This window comes from Coffea arabica, chromosome 7c, assembly GCF_036785885.1.
Source record: "Coffea arabica cultivar ET-39 chromosome 7c, Coffea Arabica ET-39 HiFi, whole genome shotgun sequence".
Taxonomy (NCBI): domain Eukaryota; kingdom Viridiplantae; phylum Streptophyta; class Magnoliopsida; order Gentianales; family Rubiaceae; genus Coffea; species Coffea arabica.
The window spans coordinates 13566534-13579350 of NC_092322.1; the positions used below are offsets into that span (position 1 = coordinate 13566534).

The window sequence follows — 12817 nt, forward strand, 5'->3', positions numbered from 1 at the left end:
ATCCAAGACAAATATTACAAGGAAAATCAATCACATTTGTTTAAGAACTTTGATTCCCTTCCAACGTGACTCCATGTAGTAAGAGTCACCAATCTGTGAATACACTCCACACTTGAAATGATGTGAATTTCCACCTCTACCAGCTGCTTCAAATGTGGAAACCCCATCAATGTAAACCTTCAATTTGCTAGCAGCCACATCATGGATTACATTAACTCGGAACCACCTATCATACACGTTGGGTACAAGTACATTTGCTCTATAGTATGTGAGGGATCCGTTGTAGACTCTAAGCATTAAAGTTGAGGCATGAGGTGGGCTTGCTCCAAACACTTGCATAATGCACACACCAGAAGTTCCATTTGGAACAAATCCATATCCTTCAAATTGCCAAACTCCCGAAGAGTAATTATAGCCCTAAGAAATAAGAATCAAGTATTGAGTAAGCCCAAAATTTGTTGTCTCAATTAAGTGTGCTAGTTGATAGGAGAAATGGTTAAAAGACAATACTCCACTTTTATTTGTCTTTTAACACTTGGCAGTGGCAAGCCTTAGTATAATACAGTTATTCTTTGTTTTTCCCTTCTTCAATAGAAGTGTTTAGTGAGCTAATTGAACCCAAGAGCCAGTCCTTCTGGGCAGACTAACACTTGTAAATTGCATAGATTTGTAATAAATTCTGAATTACATGGCAAACAACAGGAGAAACCCAGCAATGAATTTGATAGGGATACAAAAGAGGGTGTAAAATAATTATAAGTGCAATCATAAGCATTTTCTCAGTTGCTCTAGATTTTGCAAAATTCGGTTGCTCTAAATTTTGCAAAATCTGATTAAGTATAAAAAGTAATAGTAGAGAATAATGAGAATCAGCCAAAGTTACTTTTGGTAAATTGTTGAATTTACTTTTTTCTATTATTAAAAATATATAATTTAAATACCGAAGCAAATGAGGGTATAAGAAATTGATTATTCAAAATTAAAATCTTTAATCAGCTAAATAATTAGCCAATAACAAGTCCATAATACCCAGATTGTGAAAGCGAGCCATCTTATGAAGATTTTGAATAACAATTATTTTCACATTTTCATTCTATTTTAAATATTGGTATTGAACAAGGAAATAAGTACTTAAAAAAATGGAAACAGAAGAAAGAGACAAGAGAAGAAAGAACCAGTATAATTTTTCTTAAGTATCAGAGATAGTCCTTTATCACATAGAATTCTTGCTTCCTCACGAACAACAGTAGAAGATTATAATCACCACATGCTATACCATAGAAGAAGATACATAAAATTGTGGCTGAAAAAAAATGAAGAGAAAATTCTTTAATCATGAACAAAGTTAAGATAGAAAAGGAGCATCTGTAAACTTTCATAAGAATCATTACTACATTAAAACAGCAAAAATAAATATGCAAAGCACTAAGAATCAAAACCTGAAGTAGTGAATGAGAAATTAAATATAACCCAAAAAAAAAAAGAATATGAGGAATTTACGTTGATCATAATTTCCGTACGTGGCATCGTGGGACTATTCCGAGACAAAGGGTTATCTGTGGAGTAAACCCAAAGTTTATGGACTCCATCTACGAAGCTGTATCTTTGGTCTACAGGGAGGTCAAATGGTTTCTGAATGTGATAGAAGGATGTATTAAATGGGAGTTCAACAAATCCGTCAGTTGGATCAATTGAGCATGCTGTGGCAAGTTGAGAAGTACATAATAAAAAGGGCAGGAAGAAATGAAAGATTAAATGGTAAGAAATAGCCATCTCTGTCAATTGCTTCATGCAAGAAATTTTGATATTTATAGAGCCTTAACCACATCATGATTCCGGACAATATACATGTAAGAAAAGATAGATGTAAAGTGGCCGTATACAATACTCTTAGTGTGTGATGAAATCTCAAGCTTTCAAAATCATGCAAATGATCTCAATTCATTGATATAATGACTTTACATTTTGGACCTCTTTCTTGAGAATGATAGCCACACTTTTGTGTTGTTTATTGAAAGTAATAACAGCTTGTGCCATGATCTCTTCCGTTTGTATGGGGTTAGTTAATTGGTAAGAGCTCTACACATGATGAGAGATATATTTTTACGATTTTGGCACTATTAAACATTGGCTATTTAGTCCTTGCTTTTAAATATTGCCGCCCTCCATCATTAGGATTTAGCTTTTTAATTAGTCTATAAAATTTAATTTCGAATATTTTTCCTATTATTGGTGAATTATATCGAGTCTCCTTGAAACTATTTCATTCTTTGAAAGGTTCAATCTACAATTTAAGACTTTCTTAGAACAAACTTCTCACTTGCCATGAGATCTAATAATAAAAAAAAAAAATCTAAACTCTGTTTAGATGACATTATCTTGAGTTTAGTTGCATTTTCATCGCTTCAATTAGACATAATTTCAACTTTTTTTGGAGGGAAAATAATTTTTTTAGTTTAAAATTTTAGATGTTTGTGTGGCTTTAAAGGATGCAAGTAGTTATTATACCCAAGTATTAATTACTTGAAATTTTTTGTTTACGAGACTATGTCTATTTCAATATTTTTATTTTTTCTTTACGAGACTTTGCCAGTTTGGTCTACAATGGTCAATGTGCCTCCCCAAAATGTTACAGCAGTATTTGGTCTTTTCTTGACAAAAGCATTACTTGACTTGCCTTTTAGTGACAAAAATTAAAGACATTTATACACTTTCTTCTCATCTTCTATCTTTCCTCGGGCTCTTTAGACATATTAGAATAGAAAACTTATCTAACAATCCACAAAAAAAAAAAAATAATAAAAAAAATTGAAGAGTATTTTGCCTTTCTCTTAAACTGTTTATTATAGGTATATTTGTCAACAGTAGTATCGAAAGGCCAAAAAAAAAAAAAAAAAAAAAAAAGTAGTATCGAAAGGCCAAAAATTTATCTGCCATTTGGAGGCAATTTCTCTCCAACGATCAATCCCAATTTCGGATGATCCCAAGAAACCAAAGAAGATTCATCAGATTGGGAAAAAAATTTAGTGCCATCATCGAACAGCTAATATTCAAATTAATAACATATCAGTAAGTTGGTTTTTGAGATTCAGTTCAGCGGGTATAGAAATTTAATTCTCAAAATTTTCAAAAATATTGATTTGGTAAATGAGCATGTAAATTAACTTTTTTTTTGGTAAATGAAATTTATTATATTGCTCTCCAATTTTTGTGACGTGCTTATTTGTCCTTTTTTTTGGGTAAATTTCACTTTACCCCCCTGTGGTTTAGTAATTTTTTACATAACCCCCTTATGGTTTCAAAAACTATATATAACCTCCTCATGGTTTGGATTAAAGTGTCAAAATGACGGAAATGATTATTCGCAATGAAGTCACCTAAAATGTCAAAAATACCCTTATGTAAAGTTGAAAATTATTTATTAACTAAAGAGGGTTATGTGTATATTTTGAAAACCATAAGGAGGTTATATGGTAAAGTATTAAACCATAAAAAGGTTATATGGTAAAATATAGGGTAAACTCCACTTTACCCCCCTGTAGTTTACCCTTTTTTTACATAACCCCCCTATGGTTTCAAAAGCTATACATAACCCCCTCATGGTTTGGATTAAAGTGTCAAAGTAACGGAAATAGTCACTCGTAACGGAACTTCTAAAAATGTCGAAATTACCCTTATAAATACATGATACATTAACCCCCTATGATTTTTATATTTTACCATATAACCCCTTATGGTTTAATATTTTACCATATAACCCCCTTATGATTTTCAAAATATACACATAACCCCCCTTGGTTAATACATAAATTTCAACCTTACATAAGGGTATTTTTGACATTTTAGGTGATGCCGTTACGAGTGACTATTTCCGTTATTTTGACACTTTAATCCAAATCATAAGGGGATTATATATAGCTTTTGAGACCATAGGAGGGTTATGTGAAAAAACGCTAAACCATAGGGGGGTAAAGTGGAATTTGCCCTAAAATATAAAAATCATACGGGATTAGTGTGTCATGTATTTATAAGGGTATTTTCGACATTTTTAGAAATTCCATTACGAATGACTATTTCCGTCACTTTGACATTTTAATCCAAATCATGAGGAGGTTATGTATAGCTTTTGAAACTAGAGGGGGTCATGTAAAAAAATGCTAAATCACAGGGGGTAAATTGCAATTTGCCCTTTTTTTTTTTTCAATCTATAACTGCTTCATCATTCAGTTGAATTGTTTTTTGTATACTGAATTTTAATGGGACAATAAGGGCATACTTTTTATAGAATCTCGTATCCTTTCGTCTTATAGGTAACTAATCATATTCGTTAGCTCGCCATTTAAAAATTTTGGGTATTTCACTGGGGACGACCACTCTACATCTAAGCTTCCAATGTTCCTCAATCCGTCAAAGGGCTACTTCAACAAGATTGAGTGCTGAACTGTATTCAAGTTGGCCTGAAATGGGAAAAGAGAAGTGTGTATGCCACGTCCCTTGTAGTTATTTTGTATTTCTTTTCTTTTTTGGATAATTAAAAATTTGGATAATTTCGCTTTAATCACCATCACGAGTCAGGTTAGGCCTTGAAATTATATATAGGTCACTTAAAGGGTATTTACAAATGATTTACTAATACAATTCTCACATCGATAACACGATTTTAGTATATGATTTTTTTTATTAGGGCAAACTCCACTTTACCCCCCTGTAGTTTAGCGTTTTTTCACATAACCCCCCTATGGTTTCAAAAGCTATACATAACCCCCTCATGGTTTGGATTAAAGTGTCAAAGTAACGGAAATAGTCACTCGTAACGGAACTTCTAAAAATGTCGAAATTACCCTTATAAATACATGACACATTAACCCCCTATGATTTTTATATTTTACAATATAACCCCCTTATGGTTTACTACTTTATCATATAACCCCCTTATGATTTTCAAAATATACACATAACCCCCCTTGGTTAATACATAAATTTCAACCTTACATAAGGGTATTTTTGACATTTTAGGTGACGCCGTTACGAGTGACTATTTCGGTTACTTTGACACTTTAATCCAAACCATAAGGGGGTTATGTATAGCTTTTGAAACCATAGGGGGGTTATGTGAAAAAACGCTAAACCACATGGGGGTAAAGTGGAGTTTGCCCTTTTTATTATGAAGAAATGGTCTGTTTTCAACATTGACAGCATCCATGTCAAACTTTTTATTACTTATAACAGATAACTTTTATTCCACGAAAAGAAAATAGGCATTAACATTCCACACTTAAACCAAAGCCCAACATATAGATCATAAAAGAAACAAATTACATTTTTTTTAGGATTTTGATTCCTTTCCACCTAGATTCCATGTAGTAAGAAGCATCAGGTTGTGAATACACTCCACACTTGAAATAATGAAATTTTCCACCTCTTCCAGGTGCTTCAATCACTTGAACCCCATCAATGTAAACCGTCACTTTGCTGGCATCTGCATCATGAATTACATTGAGACGAAACCACCTATCATAGATGTTTGAAACTAGGACAGGAGCTCTATAGTATGAAAGGGTTCCATTGAAAAGTCTGAGCATTAGAGTTGTGGCATGAGGGCTTGCTCCAAAGACTTGCATGATGCAGACACCAGAAGTACCATTGGGAACAAATCCATATCCTTCAAATTGCCATATCCCCGAAGAGTAATTATAACCCTGAGAAGCAAATCAGCACAAAAATTAACATGTCACATGTTGTATTTCACATGTAGCAAAAGGATTTTTCCCGTCCATACATGCAATTCAATTTGTACTTAAATATATATTTTCTTGATCTAATTTCATACGTATTTATAAAACTTGGTACACTTGTTTCTAAGTATCATGTGTTACTCCATAGACTATGCTACGAAAAAATGTGCTAAAATTCAAAACAAAAAAGGGCAATTATGAAATAGTTACTCTAACACTAATAATATTGTTTTGCTAATTGATCTATATCTGTTAACTTAAGATATGGGAACAGAAGTGTAAAAACTGGAAAAGAATTGGAAGAGATAAAGGGATTAATAGTGATTTACTTGGATTATAATTTCTGTACGAGAATTTGTAGGACTATTCTTAGCTAAAGGCTTGTCAGTGGAGTAGACCCAGAGTTTGTGAATTCCATCAATGAAGCTGTGTCGTTGGTCTACAGGGATATCATATGGCTTCTGGATGTGATAAAAGGATGTATTAAATGGGAGTTCAACAAATCCATCTGTTGGATCAGTCGGTCCTCCAATAGCAAGCTGAATACTTGCTAGAACAACGACTAAGAGGGAACAGATGATATTGTGGTAAAAGCTGCTACCCATCTCTCGACCTTAAGACCAAGAAAATTTTTGTGGTACTTATAACAACGTATTGAAAGTAACAATGAGAGAAGAAAAGTTGGTGCTGCATCGGCAATTGTAAAGGCGATTACATGACAGTGTTATCTGTGATTTAGATTGGGTCGCGTTTAAATTGTCAAATTCATTTTTTGAAATTCTTTTTAATTGTGCGGTCTCGATCTATGCAGCATCAGCATGGCCGAACTAATGAATATGAAATTCCATTTTGAAAACGTACCAAAAACAACAAAGTAAAAGTTAGTTCTTTGACCATTGAATTATTACAACGTTGCTTTTTTTTTTTCTTTATTCTTGTGAAATGGTACATATGTAATAGCACAAAGCCGGTACATAATAAGTTATGTACGTAATCTGCAAATAATACTTGCATGTATAAGAATTTCAGTACGAGCATGTGTTTTGCTTGTAGGAGTATGAGGTTTATCAGTATTATAAATCCACAACCTATGAACTCCAACAATGAAGGAATAACGTTGATCTTCCGGGACATCGTAAGGCCTTTGAATGACGAAGTTTGATTGATTTAGAGGCAGAGGATCGAAGCCTTCAGTCGGATCAAACCCCTTCTCACCCTCTGCTTTGTGATCTAATGCTATCTTGATGAAAAGGGTGATAAAAATGGTTAAGAAGAAGGAATTTGCCATGGCTTGCTGGGCCATATATTGTGAAAATTGATCTGTATATAGTGTAGAATCTTGACTATGTATAGAAACCTAGGAATGCATGGGGATTATGTCTAGCTGAAGTTGCACGTAAAATAGCTTCAAATTTTAATTTCAGATATAAAGGAATTGAAGGTTGTTGATTTCAGTATTTTTTTTTCTCAAAGAAAATGTGTCAGCCTTACCAGTTTGTATGAATTTTTATGTTAATTATCCATGAAAAAACATGTTAGTTAGATACTTCAAGAAAAAACATGTTAAATATCAAACCCCTTCTTTTTCTTTTTTAATTTTTCCTCCTTTATCATTTACTCATGCTAAATCAATTGTATTTATTTAGGACCAAATATTTAACAAATGGAAACAAAGAAATATTACATCTTGTCTTTTTTCTTTTCTTTTTTTTTTTCCATTTTTAACAAGTGATGCTAATAGACTAGTATTTTATAAAAATCACCTTATTGGTACGGCTTGAACAGTTCATTTCAGGAGTTTCAATAGCTTTTCCTACTAAGGAGTTCAATAATTAATACGTGCTAAGACTCACATATTTATTCAATGAGCCATGTATAACATAATTTGAATTGTCAAGAAATTCTCTTGTAATTGTGATAATCTTGGATTTACAATGGAACCAGTCTAGAACATGACCGGTTTCAACTGTAATTTTATATATTCCTCGTATAAAAGTACTTCTATTTTATCCCAAGAAAACTGAAGACGAGATAAGTACAAAAGTTGCAGGCCAGCGTTTTGGTTTTAGTTCTCTGTTTTTACTAGTTGACAGCTGATAATTCATTGAAAAACCAAAAACATGAAAAACAAAAATAAGCAAAGAAAAACGAACGTAGTCATCTGCCTCTGTTTAAATCAGGTGCGTAAGAACGAGTATAAATTAATTCTCCAATTCCCATTTATAACTTCTCTGTACATTCACCCTGTGAAAATGACAATGCAGGTATCTGGACAAGAATCATTTTGGTAAAGTAGAAGTAAAAAAATCATGTGAAATGAGGTTTGAATAATTTTTTCCTTGGATCAAAAAGTGATAAAAAAAATTTATTTGTCTTCTTGTATCTTGTCATATCATACCTTCTCCTTCCAAAATTGAACTTGTTTGTTTGATCCAGTTGCATTAAAATAGACAATGATTTGTAATCTGCTTTACACATAAACAGACAAATATATGTATCATATGTAATTTGGACAAGTCAAACAAGAGAAAAAGTCAAATAGAAAAGCTCTAAAAACCTTTTAAGATTAATGGTAAGAAACTTACAAAATCATGTGAAGAGCAGTTAGCAAGAACTTGACCTTTTTCCATAAAGCTAGTTTAAAAATCATAAACTAGTCTTCTTCTTGTTTGCTGCATTATACACTTTATCCCTAACCATGACAATGTAATGACGATGTGACATTTTGTTCTAACTATGATCCCTAACTTTTTTGACCTGTTGCCCGTCATTATTGATTTGTATGGTTTTAGTTACTAATCTTATTAGCAAAATTAGCAAGATAAAAGATAGTGCAAATTAATGATAATGTATTGTTCTATTTTTGTTATGATACCTTGCTACCTTTGGACCGCCTTCAGCACACGTTATCATTGATTTGTTAGGTCCTCTATACCATTAATTTTCGCTAAAGCTGTCATTGACTATATTTAAATAAGACAAACTTGAGAATTTAGGTTGCAAAGTGTCCAAAATTAAGAATTTAGCATATAAATTGTTTAAAATTAAAATTTATGGTGCAAATTGAAAAAATTATACAAATTCAGGGATGCAATGTGGAGTTCGTCCTTTGAATTAAGAACTTTCTAGGTTTAATTTAAGTACCAAATAATCACCTCAATTAAAAGCATAGGTTAGTATGTATTACTTCGGATTGGAAGCAAGAGTGCTAAGAAGCAGAGCCAAAGATGATATTAAGCCTTTTTTTTTAAGTGATCAAGTAGGATATCATATCAGCTTCTGCTTTGAATATGCTTTTCTTGCCTTCCTAATATGTTTTATGACTTGCATTAGTTATTAATATTCAAGAGACTTACCTATTTATCCTCAACACACTGTCTTTTCTTGTCATATTGTGCCATGGAAGCCATATACCAGGAGGGTTGCATTAACGGCTAAGGTGAAGTATAGATAAGAAATTATTTCCCAAAGGTAATATTGTAGTCGGTGGATTTTACATATTCAATCAAATGTTCAGATTACATTGAATTATTTCCTTCTTTATTTTTGAACTTAGCTCCTCGAGGGGATTCTTTCTCTCCATTTTTCATAGTACACATCTGGATGAATGACACGTGTCTTCATTTATTAACAAGTGTTAAAATTAATCAAATTTAAAATAATTATATCCCTTCTTAATAAATAAAAACACATATCATATATTAGATGTGCATTGTCAAAAATGGAAAAAGAATCTATTGGAGAGGAGCTAAATCCCTTTATTTTCTTTTTCCATTACATCTTAGCGTCATACTAAGACTCTTTCTTAGTAACGGAGAAAGAAGGAAAGAAAAACGAGCAAGATGGCCACCATGGTCTCTTTTCTCTGTTTATGTGTATGTCTTTTCGGCTTTTTTTCGATAAGCTATCAAGCGGAAAACCCAAAACAAAGAAAACCGAAACAATTTCCGACTCTACACATTGAATATGTTTATTCTTCAGTTTTCATGGTCTAACGAGGAAAGTACAAAAAAGCAGTTGAAACCTGTGTGATCATGCACTAACCTCATTCCATTGTAAATCAAAGAATATCCCTATGAAGATTACTTCAAAACAGTTTGAACAATGTTAAAGCGAGCCAAATGTAGCAAATATGCGAGTTTCATTATTCACATCTATTTTCATATGCACTGACTGATAGATATGAGATTAGCACGTCAATTATCATCGGCACTCCATATAACAACGTGCCTATGGGTTCAATTCAATCTTGGGGTTGGTCAATCATACTGTTTCACAAATTAATCTGCAAGAGTCTACAAGTGAACTGGGCAGTAAATATACGTTATCCTTACAGCTAAGATGATAGATACGCTTTTTTCTTCTAATAATCAAGTAACATATAGCTTATTGATGTGAAGACTAAGCCATCTGTTAATCTCAAAGTCAATCGGGCAGTAATTAACTACACATATTTTACACCTAACAGCTAAGGAGATAGATGCATTTTTTCTTTCAAGAACCAGGTAATTAACATTGTCCTTAAGCCATCTGTCAATTGTAAACAATTTTTGTGGATTTATGAAAAGAGCCACAGCTATGCATACTATACATTTGCTTATTTCTTGTTTTCTTTCGCTTAAGCAACCTGCTCAGGAGGCAAACTAGCTATAGGGAGAAATCCCGAAGTTAATGTAACTTAGGGCACATTCTGTGCTCTATAAATATAAATAAGATTCAAACTCCCAACTTGTCATTGAAGAAAGTATTAAATTCAAATGTTTGAATAGGTTGGAATATCATTATTTAGAAAGTGTACGAAGAATCAGTATTGTCCATATGTCCTTTACACAACTTAACTTTTCTCTTCTATGGATATAAATTTCTGTGTCTTGTACAAAGATTAGATGTACGTACCAAGATTGCATTATGATATTAAACAATGCTGTTTTACTGAACTTGCGTGACGTTGGCTCATGTTCAAACTAATCAAAAAGTTGAGAAAGTCATTTCCTTGGCCTTAGCAATTAAAAATTCGTGATAGTATGATACCATATGAGGAATCTAAGTAGGTTTAATTTTCTATAAATCCCTTCTCAGGTATTCATTGAAGTCCACTACTTTGTTCATGGTAAGAGATGACGTCTTTTTCCTCAACCTTCTTGCAATTTGCCATTCTCCAATTCCTCTTGTACAAACTCCTCAGCTGTGAAGGACCCAAAGATCCATCCAAGGGCTTCATTTCTTTGCCTTTTAATACATCGTTTTACCACATTCAGAAGCCATATGATGTGCCTGTAGATCAAAGATACAAGTTTGTAGATGGAGTTCACTATTTGTGGGTTTTTTCAACCGACAAACCACACACTCCCACTAGTCATACAAAACCTCGAACCGAGATTGGGATACAGGTATGAAAAATTCTATTGCCTATCCATTCTTTGACAAAAATATGCTCAAATGTAGAAAATTGTTCATACCAGTAGGTTTGGATACATAACAGGTAACATTCATATAATTTTTAGATACTCTAAAATTCTTTCCAACATTCGACACCAATATGAATTTTATTTTCGCCAATTCTTGTAGGGGTATGACTATTCTTCAGGTGTATGGCAATTTGAAGGGGATTTTTACGTGCCATCGGGGACATCAGGTGTCTGCATCATGCAAGTTTTCGGGGCAACTGCTCCTCATGCCACAACTCTGATGCTTAGGGTTTACAATGGCTCACTCTTTTACTATACGGATTCTGTTCTGGTTCCAAGCGTCTGTGACAAGTGGTTTCATCTAAACGTGGTTCATGATGTTTTAGCTGCAAAAGTGAAGGTTTTCATTGATGGCTGTCTAAAGATTGTCGCAGATGGCCGTGGAGGTACCTCACATACTTTCAAATGTGGTGTTTATGCTCAAAATGAGGATTCTTATCGCATGGAATCACGATGGAAGGACATAGAAATTCTAAAAATAAGAGATTAATGTTGTATTTAAGATGGTTTTTCTTTTGTAATGCGGAATAATATAGTGGTTCATTAATGATTAAACATTATTGGTGTTTGTTTGTTGTGTTGTTGTTTGAGGAAATTATGCCAAATGGGATTACCACATATACTTTGATGTCAATATAAACATATTTTTGAGTAAATTTGTTGTGTAATAGCATATGACACAAATCTCTAGAGGGAGAAGAATATTATCATAAGAACTGTTTTTCTGGAGTCTTAAAGCCGTGGTTTGCCTTTGGTTTGATCTTTGAAACCAATCAGAATAGAATATGAACACGCAAAAATAATTTGTGGTTTCAAATCTAGAGTCTATTGCCCTTTTTTTTTTTTCTTTTGGGGTGAATCAAAGTCAAGGTCATTTCAGGGGTATAATTAAGATTAATAAGGAAAACAAGAATTCATCATTTGAGGACAAGGAGAAAAAGTTCTCTAATCACAGAATTATTCTGGATTCTTGTATCCTTATATTTACCTAATCCACCCACTACAAAAGTTTACTCTTTGACCAAAATATCTTAATTGATTTCTATCATATTTTAATTGACCATTAAGACCAAAAAAAAAAAAAATTAAAGTCATTTTTATTTTTCAGAGGGTTTTAATTTCCGAATGCTGCATTACCTATGTTTTGAAGTCAGAATTTTATTCCATGAGAAATTGAGATGGTAACCATTAGCGGAGTAACTTTCTAATCCATGTCTGCCAATAAATATAGAATTAATTTTTCATCAACTACTAGTTACTAGTGTAAAGTTTTCTTTACACAATCTATAGCTTAAATGGGTAATACATGTAAAGAAGATGCTTATAAACTTGAATGGAGAATATATGCCTCGCATCTAAACCCACTAGTATAAATAAATCTTCAACTATCACGTAAGAAATAATTTTATCGATTAATAGAGTTTTCTATTGTTAGCGACACTTATCGAACTGCTCATCCAAGTTTTCTAAAATCACATTTGCATATGCTACATATATAGCAAGGCATTGATGCAATTAAAATTATCCTAATGGGCTGACAGCACTGATTTGGCACGAGGCATTTTCCTCTCCAAGAGAAATCTCTTGTTAGTAAATGTTTTTTTTTTTTTTAAA

The 12817-nt window shown here is 32.8% G+C and overlaps 3 protein-coding genes across 3 annotated transcripts; 1 reads left to right on the top strand and 2 right to left on the bottom strand.

Annotated features, from left to right (window-relative positions):
• Positions 1 to 8: 8 nt before the first annotated feature.
• Positions 9 to 1773, bottom strand: LOC113699586 (citrate-binding protein-like). Its single transcript, XM_027219958.2, has 2 exons — positions 1501 to 1773; positions 9 to 417 (listed from the first exon to the last, which is right to left on the bottom strand). The coding sequence occupies exons 1-2, from the start codon at positions 1771 to 1773 to the stop codon at positions 31 to 33; spliced, it is 660 nt and encodes a 219-aa protein (XP_027075759.1). The 3' UTR covers positions 9 to 30.
• A 3443-nt stretch (positions 1774 to 5216) lies between these two features.
• On the bottom strand, positions 5217 to 6441 carry LOC113699587 (citrate-binding protein-like). Its single transcript, XM_027219960.2, has 2 exons — positions 6065 to 6441; positions 5217 to 5699 (listed from the first exon to the last, which is right to left on the bottom strand). Exons 1-2 carry the CDS (start codon positions 6338 to 6340, stop codon positions 5316 to 5318), a joined length of 660 nt encoding a protein of 219 aa, XP_027075761.2. The 5' UTR covers positions 6341 to 6441; the 3' UTR covers positions 5217 to 5315.
• Positions 6442 to 10852: 4411 nt separating this feature from the next.
• Positions 10853 to 11799, top strand: LOC113699588 (citrate-binding protein-like). The gene is made up of 2 exons (XM_027219961.2): positions 10853 to 11125; positions 11304 to 11799. Exons 1-2 carry the CDS (start codon positions 10853 to 10855, stop codon positions 11691 to 11693), a joined length of 663 nt encoding a protein of 220 aa, XP_027075762.1. The 3' UTR covers positions 11694 to 11799.
• The last annotated feature ends 1018 nt before the right edge of the window (positions 11800 to 12817 follow it).